Source organism: Lottia gigantea (assembly GCF_000327385.1).
Source record: "Lottia gigantea unplaced genomic scaffold LOTGIsca_23, whole genome shotgun sequence".
Taxonomy (NCBI): domain Eukaryota; kingdom Metazoa; phylum Mollusca; class Gastropoda; family Lottiidae; genus Lottia; species Lottia gigantea.
In genome coordinates, this window is record NW_008708645.1 from 2,360,153 (window position 1) to 2,384,039 (window position 23,887).

At 33.9% G+C, this 23,887-nt stretch overlaps 1 protein-coding gene across 1 annotated transcript; it reads left to right on the forward strand.

The window, feature by feature from the left end:
- Positions 1–200: 200 nt before the first annotated feature.
- LOTGIDRAFT_231853 (hypothetical protein) lies at positions 201–23,584 on the forward strand (the record flags this gene model as incomplete). The annotated part of the gene is made up of 33 exons (XM_009055015.1): positions 201–272; positions 665–732; positions 1,264–1,377; positions 1,574–1,617; positions 1,878–1,912; positions 2,192–2,359; positions 3,023–3,150; positions 3,500–3,629; positions 3,890–4,058; positions 4,434–4,655; positions 5,420–5,506; positions 5,809–5,894; positions 6,262–6,425; positions 6,948–7,071; positions 7,534–7,637; positions 8,194–8,404; positions 9,811–9,930; positions 10,235–10,301; positions 11,138–11,277; positions 11,881–12,063; positions 12,294–13,389; positions 13,426–15,786; positions 16,366–16,575; positions 16,685–16,879; positions 17,024–17,128; positions 17,455–17,625; positions 18,327–18,449; positions 18,888–19,063; positions 19,704–19,770; positions 20,672–20,781; positions 21,416–21,543; positions 21,963–22,092; positions 23,032–23,584. The coding sequence occupies 33 exons, from the start codon at positions 201–203 to the stop codon at positions 23,101–23,103; spliced, it is 7,380 nt and encodes a 2,459-aa protein (XP_009053263.1). The 3' UTR covers positions 23,104–23,584.
- Positions 23,585–23,887: the final 303 nt, after the last annotated feature.

Consider the following 23,887-nt stretch of genomic DNA (forward strand, 5'->3'; position numbering starts at 1 on the left):
AACGTGATTTGAGAACATTATTCTATATGGTGTAGATCCAGTATAACGTGTTATTTCAAATGGGACGAAGTGACAAGAGGGCGATTTGGCTTACTTCCGCCGGAAGCATGCCGTCATGGTTTAAAATTGACATTCATTGAATTCGTCTCATCTGAGAAGGAATATGAAAGACCTGTAACTGAAAAACAAAAGCAAACAAAATGTTAAAATCGAAACAAGATGTTGATAGACATGTGAGAAATATATTAGGCAGAATTAAAGATGAAAAAGAGGTAGACTATGACTTTTACTCTCCAGAGTTTTCCAGATATTATTATTATTGTATCTTCTCGATATTCGCGGTTTTTCTTTATGATTATTTTGTGGCATTTTGTTTTATTTCAATTTACATTTGAAATATAATTGTAGTTTTTTGTCATTTTCATCACAGCATGTTTACTACACAAGTCAATTATGCTTTAGCTGTTAACTCGTGTTATTATTATCAAGTTAAAATTATATAATGATAAATAGATATCAGTCGACCGGCAAAATCTCAATTAGGCCTAATGCTTCATCAAAAGCTATCCTATCGACAGAACTATAGAATGGCATCTTGATTTATTACTGATAAAAATCAGAGGAATTGACCCTGTTAATATTAATAATGATTTTTACTTTCTAGAAAACATCAAGAGGATATCAGATTGCAAGGCTGTACTATGAGATAAAAGATTTTGAATCTGCCAAAAGGTGTTGAATCTGTATTTTCTAAATTGGGTTTCTCAGTGCCTTTTTGCATTATTATACAACTTCATCTCTATATGTGGAAGCTAATGCCACCCATTTCAATTGTTACTTCATTCCCATTACCGGTATCTAGCTTGAGCCTTCTGTTTTTAAAAGATTAGTAGATAAAGTTACAGTGGGTACTACTAAAACCATATATTAAGATCATGTCAGAATTTTAATGCCATCCCAAAGATATTATTTCTTATTATATCTCGCACATTGAAAAGGATTTTACAGTTTTGACTGTTTTGTCAGCAGACTTGGTGCAATGTCTTGTAAAAAAAGTGAACAGTGCAAACAATATATGTATATGTATGTATATATTGCTCATTTGCATTAAGCTTGGTGTATAAGTACCCTTATAGGTACCGGTACAAGACAAAAGTGGAAGATCAAGAGAATGACATTTTGTCAACTATGAAGAAAATTAATTATGAGACATGTAATCAAAATTTGTAATATTTTCAATGTCCTCTAACTCTTTCTTTCTAGATATCTGACTAATTTCTTGAGTATGAGAGAAAATGTACCACAGGCACACAAGTTATTGGGACAAATTAACGAATCACTGAATCAGAATGAGTTGGCTATTCAGTCATTTAGAAGGTGAATATGTCTTTAAATTATTTGAAATTTGTATAAATATTATGAAATAAATTGGAAAACGTATATCAAATGAGTATCCGTGGTGAATATAAGTTTTTATCTTGATTGATTTACTTAGAATGGGCAGCATTTTCAAAACGTCTAGCTCAAACCAATACCTTATGAGCAAGAATTGATGTGTGTTCTGTTTTTTCAGATCACTGGAATTAGACAGCAATCAGCAAGATTTAGTCAATAAAGGTAAGCCATTGAATTCATTTTGAAAAGGTCATGGCTCTCAGTTTATGACATTATATTATTATTATTGATATGATGTTGTTAATTTGTTAATTAGTAATAATGGCCTAGAGAAAACAGTAAGTAGGAATTTTATTCAAAAGAGTGAAATGGGTAGCTGGATTTCAGTTTTGATGTTTGTAAACTGCAGCTTGTTTTCATATTCTTGACTAAAAAATGTTCATATATGCTTTCTAGTTCAAATTATACTCATGTTGTTTCAGTTGGCGGTATGTATTCTAATCCTAGACTTGAAAGGGTAAGTTTCTCTAATAAGTTCCTGTCAATTCTTGACAATATTGCTATCAGATCTTCTCAAAAGCTTTACAAATTACCAATATCTCTCAGAGATGTTAATCCCTGTGATCTTGGAACCATTGGATACAGAGAAATTCTATGGAATCTACAGTTTAGAATCAAATTTGGTATGTGAATGCAAAGACATGGACATTACGATTTTAAATCACAAGACTGGTTCATTCTTAAAATGTCTTGTAGATAGAGAGACTGGTTGTTCATAGCTATGTTTATTTTGTAGACTGAGAGACTGGTAGATAGAAGTGTAGATGATCACATGAAAACCATAAAACAATTGGTAGTGAGCAAACGAGCAGTGGAAGCATTCCATCTAATTAAAGAAATAGAAGGTGATCAACTATATAAAAATAGTTTAGAATGGTATGAATATCTGGTGGAGAATTTCACTGTAAGTAATATTATATATGTACAGAGTTTTATCAAACGAGATCAATTCTGATATTGATGAGTCTTTTGGCAAGGTTAAAAACAAATAGATGATGCTCTTTCGAAGTAGAAATTGAACTTTCCTTAAATGGAGATACGTGACTTGATAAGTAAAGTCAGTGTTCGCTGAATTGCGAATTGAAAAATTCCCAAAGATTTGTTGTGAGAATTAAACAGCCTTGCATACAGATAAGTATAATGAAAGCCCATTGAGGAGTATTTTTAGAACCTGACCTATGAAAGTGAGCATGCCGTCCTCTTTGAGACTTGGTATGATAATTTTTTGGGTGTATGGAACATGATTCACATGAATATAAATCCTCTTGGTTTTTGGAGGCTGAATTATTTACGTTTTAGGGTCTATTATATTGTGTATGTAGAATTTTTAACTGTAAATTCTTTTCTGTGTTATATATTTTACTGGGTCTCATGTACAGAATTATGAAATGCCATCTCACTTGAAGGATTTATTAGACTAGGACTTATATCTTGCTGTCGACACTGTTTCAGATACATGTACTAACACTGGGTGTGGAGGTTAGACCATCCAAACTGGGGACAAAGGCATATGAAGTAAGGAAACTGTCTGATCAGGAGCTAATTGTAGATATAATTATTATTTCAGGTGATAAAGAACAGTATTGATGAAGATGAAATGATTATATATATTTATCATTTATTATCTGTTCTACGATTAGCATATCTACAGTTGTCTAGTAAATATCTGGAAAAATGTAACAACACTATTCTCTTGTAAGTTCTTATTGGATCTCTTAGTTCATCTAAATTACAAGTTGTATTATATGGAGTTCTTTCTTTCATTTCCTAAAATTTGTAAATAGCTTAACTTTGTATTCTTTCAAAGGCCTTACATGTAACAAGTTTGTCTTGTCAGTAGAATTAACAATACAAGGGAAAGAAAGGGAAAGTTCATAAGTTTTTGACACCTTAGCATCAGTTAGCAATTACTTTAATCTCTTGTTGGACATGACATATAATGTCCACTGACAAATAAAGTATTGAAACAAAACAATAGTTGGGTTCAAAATGATCTATTGTTTTGCATTGAACTATTTTTCTGAATAACATATCTTAATTTCAGAATGGATGAATTGCTGTGGAAGGCTGAGAAGATTTGTGATAAGAAAAAGGAATGGAAATATTTAAGAGATGAGATTCAGGCACAATTATTCTATCTGGCTGGAACACTACTTCTTAAAAAAGCAGAAAAGGTTTGTCCCCTAATATCTATGACATAATTGGTAATAACTGCCTGTGACAAGGTTACTTACAGCCTGGTAGTGATGATATTTTTATTGAATTGCAGAAAAACTGGAAGTAAGTTTATACTTCTGAAAAGTGAACAGATAATTGAAAACGATGTGTTATTTAATAAGTTTTCTTTATGTGTTATTTAAAAAGTTATATTTATGAGTTATTTGATAAGTTATATTTATGTGTTATTTAAGTTTAATTTATGTTTATACTATAGAAATTACTGCCCTATAAAGATGTGGTACCTATATCTATGATGTGTTATTTAATCAGCTGTAGTTATCAATGCTTACAAGAACACATGGACTGGTATAATTTGATAAGTAAAGAACACAAGTTATTTGCTGATCTCTTCAGCTACAGCAACTATAGGTTATGCCAAGCAGGTAAGCTGTTTAAATGATGCACAGATTTTGTTTGTTAGATGTCAAAAAATTAGATGAAAAAAGGTGGAAAGTTTTTGTTAAAATCAGGCACTTTTTTTTATCAAATTCAGAAAAAAATTGAAAATGACATGTAAATGTGTGTATTAAGGTAATATTATAAATAATTTTCGCTACATTTCCATTGGAAAAGGGTAACACAATGTAGCGTACAAGGTAAATAAAAGAATTTCATCAGCAGAGACACCAGCACCAAATTTTTATATTTTTAAGATACTCAAATTGACCAAATAAAAGAAAAGCGGTCAATTTTCATTTTGTTGGAGTTCTGCTTAATAGTATGAATGTAAACTGATTTGGTTTTTTTCTTCGTTCTAGGACATATGCTACACATAATGGATAAGAGTCCATCAGTAAAACCTGTCCAACATTACATGCAGCAACTATGTGCCACACCTTGGAATAAAACTCTTCATGATCAGTTGTTTCCATGGATACGTAATGGTGAAAGTAGGGGCTCTTTTATATTGATGTCTACTGCTATTTATAACCGATCTCTCACTGTACCCAAAGTTGATGAAGTGGTTAAATATGATAAAGGTAAGCTTAAAACTGTTCTATCTTTCAGTTAGTGCTGAGTATTGCCAATCATTCCTCAATATGACACCAATGTGATAGCAGTACATGGTTCAGGGTATGATACGTGATTATGGCGATATTGAGTAATGGGATAAAACTTAACACTTTCCTCAAAGTTTCAAAATATATCAATTTATAGATTAGTTACCGTGATATTTGGTAATGTAGTTGATAGGAGAGGTTAACGTCCATTGTTTTATAAATAGTTACCAACAATTTCAGTCAAGTCAGTGAGGAAAGTTTGTGATTCCATTCACTAACTTGTTAAAAAGAATGATAGGTATTGTCATGTATCGATACATCAAGTATGGTGGTGTGTCGTATTGCAATTCATCGATTCACCGATATATCATGCCAGCATTATTTTTAGTATCCATTCCCAGTAATTGTTCTAATAAATGGCCACATCATTTTCCTGATAATTTATAAAGCTCTGAGTTACGTATCATCTATAGCACAGTCGGTTAGAGCGTTGATTTTTAACATGACGTCATTTGCTTGGTAAAATGGTGGTTGTGGGTTTAATTCTCGATGGACGTGTGTTAGTCCGATGACCTTGAATAAGTCATCTTAACTCATAATTCCAGTCAACCCAGCTGTAAATGGGTATGGATAATCTGGGTATGGTAGAATGTATAATGGGATCTCTGGCATACTCAATATTATGGCTGTTACTAGACTTAGACAGCCATAAGCTGAAGAATTGGTATTTGATCTATTTTTAGAAGCATCTCATTTGGTACAACACAAATTGTCTGAGATAGTATGGATATTGGTACAGAAATATTCCCCTGAAGAAATAGACTTTGATAGTAAGTAATGGTTTAAGTTATTAAAGTTTTATCTTTATGTTCATAAACCATAATGGATGGACCCCCCAAACAGAAAAATACAAAAAAAAAAAGTGGAGTGTCCCTAATTAAAGACAAATTTGTTGCCTAATATTCAATTTAGAAGGAGTTATTAATGCTTTTGATCAGCTGTTTAAGCTGAAATTACAGAACCTTGATGCATTTTAGCCAAATGTGTCCTTCGGATGTAAAAATGTAAAAAGCTAGTGTTTTGTTTAATGTAAATCTACTCTTACAATTCTTACAATGTTTATATTTTCTAGTTGAATTGAATTTCTCTAAACTACAATATGGTGAAACTGATTTAAAATCCAATGCTATAGAATCTCTATCACAGTTAGATATTGAGGTATTTATCTTTAATTAGTATTACTATTATAAACATGTATTAACATCATTTTCAACCAGGTCTACTCCCATTAATGATGCAGGTCAGAAGTGATGACATGTTCTTTGCTGTAAAGTGTGCACATTAAAGATTTTTTGATTTTTAATGTCAAAATGATGCTCCATTTTTAAATTTTCTTGATGAATGTTGTATGACTTTGATCATCTTCATCAGCTTATTCTGGCAATGATCTTATACTATTATATCCTAGTTACAGTGATAGAATTCAAGACCTTAGGACATCTTAGCGCTAAGATAGTTTTGAGAATAAATGGCCTGGACCAGAAAGTATAAAATTGAACCCTACTTAATTACATATTTATTGCAGGCTTTCCTGTATGCTACTGTAAGATGTTCAGCAATGAAGATAGCAGAAGATAAGTCTGGACGACATCCATTTCTCCTACCAGCTGCAGCAGACACCAGTTTCTGTAGTCCAGAACAAACAGAATGGTGGAAATTCGCATTCTGCTTCTACTCTAACAATAAATTGTAAGGGTTTTCTCATCTCCTTTTAATGACACTCTTTAAAGTTTTGTGCTGACTGAATTGTTGCTGCAGCCTCTTAATTTCTGAATTGTTGCTGCAGCCTCTTAATTTCTGAATTGTTGCTGCAGCCTCTTAATTTCTAAATTGTTGCTGCAGCCTCTTAATTTCTGAATTGTTGCTGCAGCCTCTTAATTTCTAAATTGTTGCTGCAGCTTCTTAATTTTTGAATTGTTGCTGCAGCCTCTTAATTTCTGAATTGTTGCTGCAGCCTCTTAATTTCTAAATTGTTGCTGCAGCCTCTTAATTTCTAAATTGTTGCTGCAGCCTCTTAATTTCTGAATTGTTGCTGCAGCCTCTTAATTTCTGAATTGTTGCTGCAGCCTCTTAATTTCTGAATTGTTGCTGCAGCCTCTTAATTTCTGAATTGTTGCTGCAGCCTCTTAATTTCTGAATTGTTTCTGATGCTCCTTTACTTCCGACTTTGTGTTAATGCATCTTAATTTCAATGATTTGATTGTATTTTAGGACTGATTTTGGTAAGATGAGAAGAACATTACAACATGGATTGGAAGTTATTAGACTAATTGGCTCGAATCATGGTTTATCAGTGGACATGTTATTATATCTTGCTAAATGTTTTGAAGCCAAGGTAGGTTATGGATTCTTTGAACAGCATGGATTAAAGTTAGCCATAATGTTCTAAAAAAAAGAGAATGCACAGGCTTGAGGGGGGCAATGGTTGGCCAAACAGTCTTACAATTGTAATAACATGATGCAGATCTCCCCCATTAGAGTAATTTGGTAGTCCAGACACCTTCCAAACAAAAAGGAAGGAAGGGTTTCATCTCCTGAATGTTGGAACAGAACCTCAGAGAGTGGATAAGGAGTTGGTCTTTTGATTAGAACACAATGGTTCATCTTAATTTAAATTTAATATTGGATGGGACCTTTTGATGTGTTTAATAAAAGTTAAAATCTGCTCTAGTGTTAGCTGTACAATAAGGTAATATCCAACTTTAATTGCAAACAATTTCATTTAATGCTCCACTGTGATTTCTGACATGTACATACATGTATTAATTTCCTTGTAATTTTCTATTGTATTTTATAGATGAATAAAGATGTAGAATACACAGCTAGTCAGTTGACATTAATTAAAGATAGAGCTTATCATTACTGGTATAATGTACTTACTTTACTAGAACAAATTGAGAGGTAAGAGTTTTCATCAGACTACATTTTTGAGAAGGGTTTTTCCTCAGTGAGAAAGATGCTTTGCTTGCAAATCAGCCACGCAACCAAATAAAATTCATAGAACTTGGATAACTCCTTTTACACAGATAATACTAAAATGTGTTTGACTTTCACTTGGTCAATAAGTGTATATATTCATTAGTTAAACTTACCAGGTGTCATGACTAAAGAATAGAATCTCTATATAAGATGATATATCTATTAAACTGAATTATTAGGCCTATTGAAGCATGTTTCAAAATTACTTCTTTGAATGAATTATTACTTTCGGTTTATGGATTTATTGGATTATAGAGGGATTCCTTTGTATTGTATGACACAATGTAAGTCCACTGATGGACAAATACTCAATTTGGCCAAGTTAAAAGATTTCACTTTTTTGGTCATCCTTAGAGTTAGTATACCTTTAACAAAATCATATAAATTGTTGAACACTGTGAGAAAAATCACAAAAGATATGACTTTAAAGACTAAAAGTTTCCTGCCTGCATTCCTTATTTGAATAATTTTCTTGCAGTAATGGAGGTAATGTTCCAGTAGTGTCATCTAAACATCTCTTCCCTGAAGTTGATACTCATAAAATATTAGATCCTAATACCATGCTGACATTGAAAGAAGAAATTAAACTGGCTATTGGTAAACGTCTACAAGAAGATGGTGTTTATGACATGGCGCTAGATTATTATAGGTCTATAGCATTACCCTGGGCTTCTTTTTATTCTTCTGAGGTATGTACAGGTATCAGTTTTCAGGGAAGGGAAAATTTGACTTATCCCAGATGAAGTCATGAAACATATCCAAGAAGGTCTAATTGTGGTAAGAGGAGCATGTGAAATTCTGGTGACCTGGAATAAGTCATCTTACTTCATTACTTCATTGACTCAGCTGTAAATGAATACAGATGATCCAGGAAAGATCAATGCCGAAAGGACTATCCTGGCCATAACATTGGATTTGGTGATGTAATGATGAGTTGAGAGTTGGTTTTTGAATTTGCCAAACTGTCTTAGTAGTCTACACAGAATCTAATTTTGCAGTCCTTTTTTGCAACATTTTGAATTGATAAACTGTAATGTTTAATGTTCAAAGTATTTAGCATTATGGGATGATATCTATATTATACGGAGCCCCTGAGAAGCAATTTTCAGTACTTTTATAAAATATTTCGTTTAAACGAATTAATCTTTTTGTTAAAACGAAATATTTTATAAAAGTATGGAAAATTGCGCCTGAGGGGCTCCGTAATATTGTGCATTGGGGGATGATATCTGTATTCTGGGATGATATTTATATTCTGTATTCTGGGATGATATTTATATTCTGTATTCTGGGATGATATCTGTATTCTAGGATGATATCTATATTCTGTATTCTGGGATGATATTTATATTCTGTATTCTGGGATGATACCTATATTCTGTATTCTGGGATGATATCTATATTCTGTATTCTGGGATGATATTTATATTCTGTATTCTGGGATGATATCTATATTCTGTATTCTGGGATGATATCTATATTCTGTATTCTGGGATGATATCTATATTCTGTATTCTGGGATGATATCTATATTCTGTATTCTGGGATGATATCTATATTCTGTATTCTGGGATGATATTTATATTCTGTATTCTGGGATGATATCTATATTCTGTATTCTGGGATGATATCTATATTCTGTATTCTGGGATGATATTTATATTCTGTATTCTGGGATGATATCTATATTCTGTATTCTGGGATGATATCTATATTCTGTATTCTGGGATGATATCTATATTCTGTATTCTGGGATGATATTTATATTCTGGGATAATATCTATATTCTGTATTCTGGGATGATATTTGTATTCTGGGATGATATCTGTATTCTTCTGGGATGATATCTATATTCTGTATTCTGGGATGATATTTATATTGTGGGATGATATCTATATTCTGGGATGATATCTGTATTCTGGGATGATATTTATATTGTGGGATGATATCTGTATTCTGGGATGATATCTGTATTCTGGGATGATATTTATATTGGGGGATGATATCTATATTCTGTATTCTGGGATGATATCTATATTCTGTATTCTAGGATGATATTTATATTGTGGGATGATATCTATATTCTGTATTGCAGGTCTACAGATTGATGGGTGAAAGGGAAGCAGAACTCAGTGATCAAAGGAAGATTTATCTGGAAAAATCTTTAAGCTGTCTACATTTAACATTAGACAGATTACAAGGCGATAAACATCATGTAAGTATACTGTATCCTCCAATTACTCCCTTAATATCTAGTCTAATCATTCGGATGGGACAATAAATGGAGGCTCTGTGTGCTACAGGATGTGTATGTTAAAGATCCCTCAATAAGTGGAAATTAAAAAAGAGCAGGCTAATGCGGCCGTCCTGACAAAATTACCCTCCTCAATGCATACTGCATGGCCTTGCCCGTCTCCATTAGCCCACATGGTACAGAAAATTTTCTGCCAAAATCAGGTGCCAATTTGACATCTGAGGTCATCAGAAATTGAACCATTTTTTTTTTATGTATTTTACAGGAACTCAATCAGTTAATTTATCCTTATATAAAAGACATTGAGAAATTGATCAGACAGTCAGAAAATGGTAAGTTTACAGACAATTTCAAATTCACCGTCTGTTTGACCAATCATTCCTTAGTCTCAGAAACAGAAATTTTTAAGCTCAGCTAATCAGTATAAGTGTTCACAGCTTTCAAATCCTTGTTGCCCATATTGTCCCCTCACCAATACAGCCTTCACTTATTTCTTCTCTTCCCTTCTTGCAAAAAAGCAAAAAAAATGGTGAAATGGAAAAAGGACACAGCATACAAGGGAGGGAATGAGAATAGATTGATGGTTAAGAAGGGAATAAGGCTGCCTGAAAAAAAATTGAATATCCGATATTAAAGATGAGTTCCCCTATTTTCATTTACGAAAATGAAAATGCTAATACTTATACGAATAGAAAGTAGAGGTGTTCTAATGACTTGGAAAAATACCAGTTTGTCTCACATGTCCATAATTAATCCATAATTATCTAAATTAGAAGAGAATTACCAGCAGAATTCCAATGAGTGACAGATCAAGAAAGGTTTTTTTTTGTTTGTCCAGACTGTACATACATGAACATTTATGATTGGTTGAAACTCTTATTATATGCAATAATAACATAATGATATGATTAAGAATACATGATAATTCGATAGAAACATCAATTAATCAAATAGTTGGCTTAATTTGTACTAAAAACTAAGAAAACCCGTCTTTAAAACAAAACTTGAATCATGTGGTTACTCAAGAGTTTCACGCTATGCAAGTTCGGACAACTGACCTATTTTCAGCCTGCATCCCTACTGAAGATGGACATGTGGAATGTCTATGATGTCAGTATTTTTAGACAAGAATATACAACTGAATGTAAGAATATTATGTCTATTACAGAATGGGAAGAAGATGCTAGTAATAATAGTAGATATCATACACCACAAGGTAAAGTGGATGTAGATCATTACCAACAAAATACATCAACACCTAGTAGTAAATCTTCTTCTTCAGCTAGACGGCTAAATTTAACACCACAGGTACTTGAAACTGACTGTTTTTACTTTTTGTTTCTAAAACGTCCCAAGCTTTATTCATGTATTTTGTAATCTTTATTGTGTGTGATCTGTTATTAGGTCCTGTCCATTCAAAATATGCTGAAAGCATCCATCAACTCAATTTGAGCTTCTGATTAGAAAGGCAGAAAGCATGATTCAAGACTTAAGCAAATCAAATTATTTTAAGAAGAAATTTAAAATTTGATGAAATTACAAATGGCCAACTTTTTGTTAACATAAAATAGTGACTAGCTCCGTGTTGTTACCGGAAGTTGTCAAGGAACAAAAGGAGAACTTCCGCTCTGGCCCGGCAGTCGATGAACATGTAGTAGTCGTGTAAGCATGGTCTGACGGCCATCTTGTTATCATCTTTTCATTCATCTGTATGTTTATGTTTGTGATGTCCCCCCGGGTTTTTTATGTATTGTCTATCATTATATGTGTCTTCATCATAATAAATATCGTCAACCATACATGACTTTTCACTTTTAAAGTATCCAGAAAGCCAGAAGGATGTATCCGTCCCTTTATTAAGTCTAATGGATAGATGAGCTTTTGATTTGTCCATGGAATTTGATAATTCAGGTGGCTGAGAAGAAACACCTTCAACCTAGTCCAGAAAGATTAGATTCTCAGATACGTCAACTATCTCACTACCAGGAATCCATATTGAAAGTTGTTCTACGCAGAAATGAGGAGTTGGCCAAGAGTAATGTTGATCTAGCAGCTAGTCTGAAAGAATGTATGGAGACTATCAAAGAATTGAAGGTAGGTTTATGTGGTTATGTTAAGATAAAGATTTATTTATGGTTTGTGATTTTCTTATGTTACAACTCTGAAACAGAAAATGTTGAAAAAAAAAGGCCACTTACTTTATTTGTGAAAATTTACAGATTTATTAAATGACCCATTTTAACGCAATCGTAAAATACCATAGGCTGAATTGCTTGGCTACTTTTTTCTCTGATAAGAGACAGGCTGTGTTATTTCTTTTTCAGTTTGAAATGTACCATCGTTCTGCACTGTTTGGTGGAGGAATGAATGCATCCAGATCCTACATAGGTGTGCAGTCTCCATACAAAGCTGATATGTTACCCCACGACATGATGAGTCCCGCTTCTGCACCTTTCATGGACTCTCCCAAACCACCAGCACATCTCTTACCATCACAGATGCCAAAAGGTGATCGAATGTCTCAAATGTATCAATACAGTAATGTGATGGATCCCAATTCATGTCAAATGAACATGCCCAATCGAAGAATGCAGCAACAGTATGGTAGTATGCCAGACATGGAATCCAATTATCCAGGAAATCAGTACTTTTCTCCTGTAAGTCACGACAATTCAACATTCTCTCAACTTCCTGGACCTGGATATTTCTCTCCTATAAAGTGTGCTTCTAAAGTTCCTCAGCCAGAGCCTGTACAAGCACCAGTGGTTCCACACCAGTCTCAAAATTTACCAGATACATCCAGTCCTTTCCAGGTCCTGTTCTGTGGAAGGATCTCTTATGGAAACAATTCCAATGTTATTCTGAAGATAATCTCTATTGGAAACCTCACTCAAGTAATCCTGGAACCAACTCTTGGTGTGGGAGAGATTGAAAGCTATGATGTAAGAAATTTAACCATGCACACATCATTGAGTCCATTGATGGTCATTTGCAAACATAAATCTACTGGATTTGAGAAGATTTTACATTTGACATTCGAAACTATGGATAGGTCTCATGTTTTCACTCAAATATTGTCTCAATTTTTGCCACCAGTGCAACATGCTGAATTTCCATCTACTGTCCAAGCATCTCCCAAGAATTCAAGCCTTCCCAGTTTTAGTGGCTTTTCGAATCCTGTTGACAAACCAGAGCCAGTACAACAAACTCCCAACTCTCCACAAGTTCCAGAAAGTCCAAAGGCCACAGAACATAATACATCAGCTGAGGAATATGAGCCCAATGTAACTTTTGAGCCAGTGATTGCGCTACCAGAATTAGTACCAGTGAGAACTGGAGAAGAAGGAGAAGCTGTGATCTACAGTGATCGTGGTAAACTCTTCAGATATGACTTAGCTGCTAAATCTTGGAAGGAGAGAGGTGTAGGAGAATTTAAAATTTTGAAAAATGATACAGATTCTTATAGGTTCCTAATGCGCAGAGACCAAGTTCTGAAAATATGTGCTAATCACGTTTTGACCAAGGATATGAATTTGACAACTCTATCAAACTCTGATAAGGCTTGGTGTTGGTCTGCTGATGATTTTGCTGATGAAGAAGTTAAACATGAAAAATTTGCACTCAAATTTAAAACACCAGAAGCTGCACAAAATTTTAAAGCAGAGTTTGAAAAGTGTCAATCTCTACTGCCAGAAACAAAAACTGGTAACTCACCTGTTGTAAAGGAAACAAAACCAACTCCTGGAATACCAGTAAAAGACTCCAGTGAATCAACTAATTCAGCTTCTAGCTCATCTCAAGCAGCTGTCTTTGGTAAACCTGCTTTTGGAGGCTCTGCTACTTTTGGCTCCAAACCACCTGCCTTTGGATCCACTGGTACTAGTGCTTTTGGATCAAGTTTAGTGAAACCACCAACTTTTGGAACAGCAGCACATGATTCAAATAAAAAAGAAAGTCCATTTTCAGGATTTTCACTAACCCCTAAAACACCACCAAAGAAAGATACCTGTGAACCAGCTAAGACTGCAAGCCCATTTGCAGGATTCAGTTTCAACAATAAAGAACCAACTTCAGATGCATCTAAAAAATCACCACTTAAACCACCAGTTCTTGAAACTAACAAATCAAAACCTACTGAAAATAAACAACCATCTTTATCTCAATTGTTTAAACCTGATCCTGGTAGCTGGGAATGTTCTGGCTGTTTAGTTTCCAATAAGAGCAACGTCAGGAAATGTCTGGCTTGTAATACACTCAAACCTGGAGAGAAGCCTGAACCTGCAGTTATGTCTACAGAGGGCGGAGCCTCAACGAAATTTTCATTCGGTGCCAGTGGAGGATTTTCATTTACTTCAACAGAAAAGAAGAATGATACTAATACACAAAAGTCTGGGGGATTCGTTTTTGGGTCAAGTAGTGCCTTCACAACTCCCTCACAACCAGCTGCATCAGGTATTCCTGTATTTGGGACTCAAAAACAACCAGAAAATACTGCAGTTTCCAAAGAAGCAAAGCAGCCAACATCAGTCAAGTCTTTATTGGAATCTGAGAGTTGTGAAGCATCAAAAGAATTTGAGGCAGAGTATGGAAATGATAAGAATGTTGATAAAACTGTACCACTTTCAGAACTCTTTAAGAATAAGAATGACACATGGCAATGTACTGGTTGTCTTTGTAGTGTGAAGACCTCTTTAAAACAATGTCCAGCTTGTATGACCATGAAACCAGGAGAATTGCCTGATTCTGTCCCAACCTCAACTGCTGAATCTGTAAAATTTAGCTTTGCTTCAGGTGGCGGATTTTCATTTTCATCCAAACCTGAAACAAGTGCGCCAAAGGAAAGTGGAAGTGGATTTACCTTTGGCAGTCAGTCAGTTGCAGCTCCTAAAGAAACAGGATTTTCATTTGGATCCAAACCTGCATCAAATGTGACTTCCACAGTGCCTGAAAAAGATGCCTCTGGTGCGTTCTCATTTGGAACAAAACCACCAGATTCAAGCACACCAAAGAGTACTGGATTTTCTTTTGGAACCAAACCAGCTGCTGACTCTACGACAGATAACACTGGGTTTGCTTTTGGAACTCCATCTGCCCCTGGGACAAATAAACCTGGAGCATTTAGCTTCAATCCAGTGCCACCTACAACATCAAAGACACCAGTACCAACAGATGGATCCAAAGGGTTCACGTTTACACCCCAGTCAACTCCAAAAGCAACTAGTCAGGGTACCTCAAACCCCTTTACTGCAGGTTCAACTCCTGGATTTACCTTTAGTATGACACCTACTAAACCAGCTTCAGGACAGACATCAACAACCAAATCCCCAGTCAATAAACCTAATACTTCCAACAATGATGATTACTATGTCAATAGTGAAGAAGATGATTCCCATATAGTTTTTGAGCCTATCATTCCATTACCTGACAAAGTTGAAGTCAAGACTATGGAAGAAGATGAAGATGTTCTTTTTAATTATCGATCCAAGCTCTTCAGATTTGTTAATGGCGAGTGGAAAGAGAAAGGTCTCGGAAATATCAAAATTCTGGAACATAGAGAAACCAAGAAAAGACGTATCGTGATGAGAAGAGATCAAGTCCATAAAGTGTGTTGTAATCATTTACTAACTTCAGACATGGTCATCAAAGATATGCCTAAATCAGACGGCAAGGCTTTGGTGTGGTTTGCTCACGATTTCTCAGATGAAGAAGAAAAGGTTGAACAATTGTCTGCTAAATTTAAAACAGCTGAAATTGCTTCCCAATTCCAAGAATTATTTGAAGAATCTGTCAAGAAAGCTAAAGAAGGTGGGAACCAAGGTAAGTGGTCTTCAAAAGTCTTTTGGCAAAGTATTTACCTCGAAACTCAAGTCAGGTGCTGATCCTTTCTTATCAGCTTTGGGTATGAGTTCATATCGGCTAGTTGCAGTGCACTGTTGAATAACTTTCCATTACTAAATTTAGTACGGAAATGATGACACCTGGGGCTTTCCCAGTGTAATTTGTAGCACAATGGGATGAATTTTAAAGATGAGTTCCCCTTATTTTCATTTATTAAAATGAAAATGCTTATACTAATATGAATAGAAAGTAGAGGTGTTCTAATGACTTGGAAAAATACCAGTTTGTTTCACATGTCCATAATTAATTCATAATTAGCTAAATTAGAAGGGAATTACCCATAGAATTCCAATGTGTGACATCAAGAAAGGTTAAAAAGTCTTTTTTTTTGTTTATCCAGACTGTTCATATATGGACATTTATGATTGGTTAAAATTATATTAATTCTATGCAATAAGAACATAATGAAATGATTAAAATACATAAGTCATAAGAAACACCACTTAATCGAATAGTTTGCTTTAAATATGATGGATGCTTTCAATTGATATATTACAGATACATCTCAACATACTTCTACTTTGGAGGAAAGTGCTGATGATAAAGATGATGATGACGTTATATATGAAGATATTGAATATGCAACTCCAGAAGAAGTACAGTTGGCCAGAAAATACCAACTACCTGACCATTTCTATCTTTATACCAGAAAACCTCCTTGTCCTGGTTGCCGTGGTTGCGAGGATGAAGCTTCTGTTCAGAAACAAGGTATTACAATTTATGTGGATTTTGAGGCTTCTTAATTGAAAAATAAATTTATTATTTCATTTAATGCTAATTGTTGTCATGCATAATGAAAATATGACTTATCTTACAGATCCTACCAAGAAAGTATCAAAGATCCCAGTTTCTTCAAAAACCTCTGAACCCAAATCATCACCACAACCACAAGCAGCAGATAAACCTGCGCCATCATTGTTTGGGTTTGGATCTGCCACTGCTGCACCAAGTGCACCTAGTTTTGGTTCACTGGCATCTAACCAAACGTCAGTAGTTAGTCCATTTAGTAAAGGTAAGATTTGAAGCATTTTTTTCTGCAGGTTTTTGTGCATTTACACTCTGTGGAAAATACTTGACATAAAATATTCCTTGGTTGGAAGTGAAATCAAAAATTAGTTGATGATTGACAAAATGAAATTTATTTTCTGTTTTCCAGATTTAGCTAATAAAGATCTAAGTTCTGTAACATTTCAAGGTGGTGATACAACATTTTCTACTTTAGCTGCATCTGCTGGAGATAATACCTTTAATCAAATGAAAAGTATGGTGGGAATTCTGTAAATCTTCATTTAATGTAGCCTATCATTGTGATCTATAATCCCCAAGTCGCTTATACATACAAATTTATGCTGATTGGATGTATGCTAAAGAGAGACCACATGTTCATACTTGAAATATAGGAATGGTCTTTAAAGATCTCGTAGGGCGAAGGTCCCTATGTGATTTTGCGATCAGTTACGTCATCAAACACATAGTTTAAGTGGAATGGCAGGAACCACAGACTTCTGATTGAAATTTGTCATGCTGCAAATTGATGTCATCAGTGTTCAATATACACAAACATTTACAATCCCTTTAAAATTTTAGGTAGCAAATCGTTTAAATGGAGTGGAGCTGGTTCTAAGCTATTTGGTGGTGGTGGTGGTGGTGGTAATGATAGTACAGACCAGGCTGAGGAATCCACGGATGAAGTCAAGAATGAAGACATACATTTTGAGCCTGTTATTCCTCTACCAGATTTAGTGGAAGTGGTCACTGGTAGGTAGACACTATTACAGTAATATCACGGCACACTAAATCAAATATGTCTTCATACTGAACTGAAGGGGGTGACTTCTATTTATCACGCTGGGTTTGAATTAATAAGATAAATAACTTCATTCAAGTTACCATCTTGTTTGCGTGCCATCTCATCCGCTCTTCCATGGGAGATAACTCTCAATACAGACTTGATATTTTAAGACCACTTTGGCATTAGTGGACTGTAAGAGGCAAAGTTCTCTAAGGTAAATTGAACAACTAATTTTAACCAAGAAACAAAAAGTCTTTTCCATGCCATCATATCACCTAGCTATGCATTCGCCATGCTGAATAACATGCCTTTTAATTGTTCTTCGGGAGCTGTGGTGGCTCAGTGAGTTAGATGCTTGCTCGCTAACCTGAAGGGCCAGGGTTAAATCCTGGCATAGGTCGAGATAATACCTTTGGATTTTTCAACCCAGTTTCCCCCTGTCAGTGATGCAGGTAAAAGGGGCTGACATGGAAAAAGTGTCTAGTCGTTCGGATGGGACAAAAAACCCAGGCCCATCTTCATTATCCCACAAGGTGAAGACAAGTAGAATGTAAATCTCCAGTCATTTCATTTTCATTTTTCTTCTTAATTTCTAACAAGCACACTCTCATGTCCGAAGGTGTTCATTCAAATAAATGCTTTAACAGTGTATGGTGATATTTTATAGGAGAAGAAGATTGGGAGTCAATATTCACTCAAAGATCTAAGTTGTTCCGTTTTGATAAAGATACATCACAATGGAAAGAAAGAGGCACTGGTGAAATCAAAATAATGAAGTTTCAAGATAAAGGTTTGTTTCTAAGTATCGAAATTAACTTCTTACAGAGCACATCATCTTACTATCATCTTCACAATGTCAAGCTATTACGACCTTCAGCTTATACCTTGACTTCAATAGCCGCCTTTCTTGTGTCACCGAATGCAGCGATTTTATTGGATTTTACACCAGCAAATACAGCCAATCAAAGCCCTTGACAAAAAGATTGTTAGCAATATGGCTTAGTTTGTATAGACTTTATGTTGAGGCATCTGATTAGCTAGAATATAATCCAATCAAATCATTATCATTTTGTATCATCATTTTATACTCATGTATCTTAGTTTTCTGTTTTACCCTGATCACTTTTTAGCATTGATTCATGGTGTTTTCAAATCCAAACAATCCTTCATCACCATAAATTTCCTTTTTGAAACCAGCAATGATAAAAAATTTTGCCTATACTTTCAGAGCAATACAGAGTGTTATTTAGAAGAGAACAAGTGTTAAAAGTGGTCTGTAATCATATGATTGGACCTCATATTGAAATGACACCAATGAATTCATCAGAAAAAGCCTGGTGTTGGGTAGCTGAAGATTTTAGTGATGAAGAAGGCAAGATTGAAAAGTTTGCTGTTAGATTTAAGGTAAGTTTTGTTGACTTAAAATAAAGTTTCTTTCTTCAGTTAGACGTAAAAGGTGTGAACTTCCAACATCAGTAAATATTTTGAAAATCAGTGCCCAGTAAAGGAAACATGTTAACTGGAAGTTTGTTGTTTTGACACTGCCAGACTATTTTTTATACGCCAACATCTCTCTATGTGGACGTATATTGCCGGCACTCCTGTCCGTCCGTCAACATTTGCTTATAAACGCTCTAAAAACTAGATTTTTTGATGGAATCAAATGAAATTCGGTATGTGAATACATATTAAGAAAACGAAGATCAAGTTTGAATTTGATCTATTTTCGACTGTTAGAAGCAGAGTTATTGCCCTTGCCCTAAAATCTTGAATATTTACCACCTGCATGCTGTGGTGGGCGTATATGGCTGTGGTCCACTATCTTGTCAATGACGCTCTATAGACTGGAAGTGGAGACTATGAAACATATTTCTTACTGTGATTCTCACATCTGTTTTGACTTAACTGTTATTTTTGTTTTTGGGAAGTTTTCATCACCAATGAAGAATATTTCATCAATAAAAGATCTGAGTTAAAAAAGATTTTGTGAAGATTTTGCCCCTGGCACTTCTCCTTTAAACCTTTTTTTCAAATATATTTCCAGACAATGGAAATATCCCAGAAATTTAAAGAAGTATTTGATAAGGTTATATTAGCTCTTCAAATGAAAGGTGGGTATTATAACAATAGTGCTAATTAGGCCTACTTATATCAGTGCACCTTCACAATGTCAAGCTATTACCAACTGTGCCTTATACCTTGACTGCAATAGTCACTTTCGTTGTATCACGGAAGTTTGTAAGCTATAAAATACGGTCCTTCAGGACCCGCATCATAAAGTATGTAAATCTTACGCTGTAATGTTGACACTCGTTATGACAAGAGCTCTGATTGGCTGTATTCGCTAGGCTACAGTCCAATCAAATCTCTAGATTTTCGTGTTACAAGAAAAGAGCCGTTCTCCAGTCACCTAAAGTGTAGATGTTGTCAAGGACAAGAAGAAATTTTATGCTCTCAAATTGATGCTTAACTCCATTGTAGAAATATTTTTGATAGTTTAAATGACTAGATACTTGTTTTATTTTTTTTAATTTCATGTTTAGTATAGTTTTCAGTAAATGTTTACTTTGTTAAAAGTGAAATTAGTGTATGTTATGAGTATATTGGTATAAATTTAATAGACATTTTATCATAAACAATAACTGGATATCTGCGAAAAATTAGAGAGATTTTTTTTATGTGTATTGGAGACACTGATAGCATAATTTGCACCATTCCAATTTTCAGTCAGATATCTGTGGTTCCTGCAATTCCACTTAATATAAGAGTTTGATGATGTCACTAATTGCAAAATATGCTCTATCACATAAGGCTCTCGTGATTAGAGATGTCATCAAACACTTATTTTAGGTGATTGCAGGTACCACAGACGCCTGACCAAAAATTGGAATGTTGCAAATTGATGCTATCAGTGTCTCCAATACACTTAAAAAATAATTTAGAAATTACAATCCCTTGAAGTATATCCAGATATTTAAAATCACATGTGATTCTTAAAAATTTTTTATCTAGATCAATCATTAGAAGATAAGAATGAGAATAATGTCACTGAAGAAGATAATGATGATGTATTATTTGATAAAAGAGCAACTCTTTTTACTCTAGATGGAGAGCAGTGGACGGTTAGTTTAAAAATTTGCATTTTACAGCTCATAACTTTAAACAAATTTGATAAGAAACAATGTAAAATATAAATGGCCTTTTACATTTTTGTACTGTAGAAAAAGCTGATGCTTATTTGATGTTTATGGAGATTTAGAATGGGAAATCTGAATGTTTCTTTGTTAATTATATTTGGTTTAGGAGATCTGATAGTTTTATTGTATTTTATAGAAATTTTGTTTAGGAAATCTGACAATAATTTTATATTTCATAGAAATTTTGTTTAGGAAATCTGACAATAATTTTATATTTTTAGAAATTTGGTTTAGAAAATCTGACAATAATTTTATATATTATAGAAATTTGGTTTTAGGAAATCTGACAATAATTTTATATTTTATAGAAATTTGGTTTAGGAAATCTGACAATAATTTTATAGAAATTTGGTTTGGGAAATCTGACAATAATTTTGTATTTTATAGAAATTTGGTTTAGGAAATCTGACAATAATTTTATATTTTATAGAAATTTGGTTTAGAAAATCTGACAATAATTTTGTATTTTATAGAAATTTGGTTTAGGAAATCTGACAATAATTTTATATTTTATAGAAATTTGGTTTAGAAAATCTGACAATAATTTTGTATTTTATAGAAATTTGGTTTAGGAAATCTAAAAGTTCTTAAAGATGAGGATGTCAGTGGAAATAGTGTAGAGTTTGTGGATGATGAAGGACAAGTTGGATGCCAACATATCATCTGTGAAGAATACACTATAGAATTGTAAGTACCATTCCTTTATCTCTCTGTTCTCAAGACATACATTGGTGCCAACCACTTCTTGGATTAGCCATTATAAACAGTATGGTCCTCTGGTCCTTTTGTTCTTCAGATAGGGGATTTTCAGCCTCCCCAGTCTTAAGTTTGCAGGCACAATTGAAAAATATTTTGGTTGATGCACTGGCATTGATTTCCACTTACGATAATTTTTCTCAGGCCCTACAAAAGAAATTTGGTTAGACTGTCTAACTGATTCAGCCCAAAAGTTTAAAAAAAAAAAAACCACCTGAAATTTGGTCCGAAAGAAAATTCACTAAAATTTAGGGAGCTGAAATACCCTGGATATTATATTACAGTGGAGCCGCGTTTATGTATATGAATTTAAAGTAACAGTAAAAATTGAATGTTGAATTATTTAACAGAGAAAGAAGTAAGAAATACTGTATCTGGTTGGCTGTAGACTTTTCAAGAAAACAAAAGAAAGAAATGAAATTTAAAGCCCTGTTCAGTTCACCTAGTTCTGCTGAGGAATTTTTCAATAAATTTACAGATGTAAGTTAGCTTGAAATACATTGTGAAAATTTGTTAACAAATTGCTTTTGTTCAAATAACTGAAAATAGACCTTATTCACGCCTTGTTTTCTGAGGTACTGAAAGCAAGGTTCATAACACAAATTATGTGACATCACTGAACACCCTATCAACAGTGAGAAAATGGGCTTAAAACTGCCTTTAAGAAATATGTGAAGGTAAAATTCATGTAAAAGTATCATTAAATAGCTTCATCAATTCCAAATTTAATGATGTAAAAAATAATTAGTTTCAAGTTAGTGGGATTCAAGAAGGAGGCTTTAAAGACGTTAAGGTGGTGATTATATACAGTGACATATCGTTACCTTTGCAAGGTTTGCGTTATGGGCCTCGTTCTGGATTCAATATATCTGATGTGTGGATAATGTCTATTATATTTAAAGACAAGCTGTTGCCAAGTCAGATAGAGTGTTCAAATGAAATCATTTGCTTGGTTATATAGAATTAATGATGGTTGTGGGTTCTAATTTAATCTCTAATCACCCAGAATATATTATTGCAAACATGTGATCACGTAAGGTAAAATTCAAATGACACAAAAGCAAGTTTCTTTCGAACTGTTCCATCATGTGAAAAGGAAAAGATTGAAGCCTGACATATGAATCAAGCTGAATGGATTGTATTTTATTATATCTTTTGCCAATCTTGCGGGGTCAAATTGGGTCTTCTACTAGGAATGTATGAAAATGTCTAGTTGATCATTTTAACTTTCAAACGTATATGATTCTGGATACACATGAATTTGTGTCAAATTTCGACAATGAGCATTGAACACTATTACTGATTAGCTTAGCTAAAAAATTCCAGTTTCTGAGACTAAGGTATGATTGGTCAAATAGATGGTGAACCTGTCCCTTTAATGGATTGTTTTTTTGTTAAACAATAACAATTTATTTTCAGAGTTTAAAGTTAGCCAGTGATTCGAGATTAACCCAGTTAGATGTTAATGATGATGAAGAAGATTATAATTAGAGTTCAAAACTAATGGTTTTCATCATAAAAATTAGACTTCAGTCTTTCGTTTGTTTTTAAAAGTATATATCATATAATTGTGAATATAATGCGCACCTCTTTAAATGTCTTTTGCATTATTGTTCTTGGTTACTGTTAAAAAAACAATCACTTTCAGTTAGCCATTCTACACTATGTTAATGTTTATTTTGGATTTGGTGACTGTACTTCAAAGGCCACTGATGTTTGAATTTTAGGAATGGTGGTGCACTCAAGTAACCAAAATCTGCTTTCTTGATGTAAGGTTGTCATTGTTGGTCAAGCTTTATGGCTTTGTTACAATAACAATCGAGTTTCAAAACAACTGATTATTTACAACGTTCTGTGTCTGAAAATGTGCCTGAATCAAACATTATAAAACAATTTATTAATGATCTGTAACACTTTGTTATAAACTTACCTAACATGTATGGCTTAGGTTATAAAGATAGAACGAAACCTCCTTTTAAGTTAATGTCTCAATGTCAATAATTGTGAACCGATTTTCAGGACATATGAAGATTTTTGATGATTGCTGGTCGAATATTTGCATGCTTGAATTATTGCCCTTTTGATTGTGACTTGGACTACAGTGTTAATGAAGTTCAAAGAATAATTATCAGAAAACAACCATTTTTGGCACAAAGGATTGCTTTAGCAACTTTCTTGTTATTGCAATGTCTACACAATGTCAATATTGCGATGATCTGATCATGTGATACTCGTTTTTATACGCCCTCATGGAAATGTGAACGTATATTTCCGT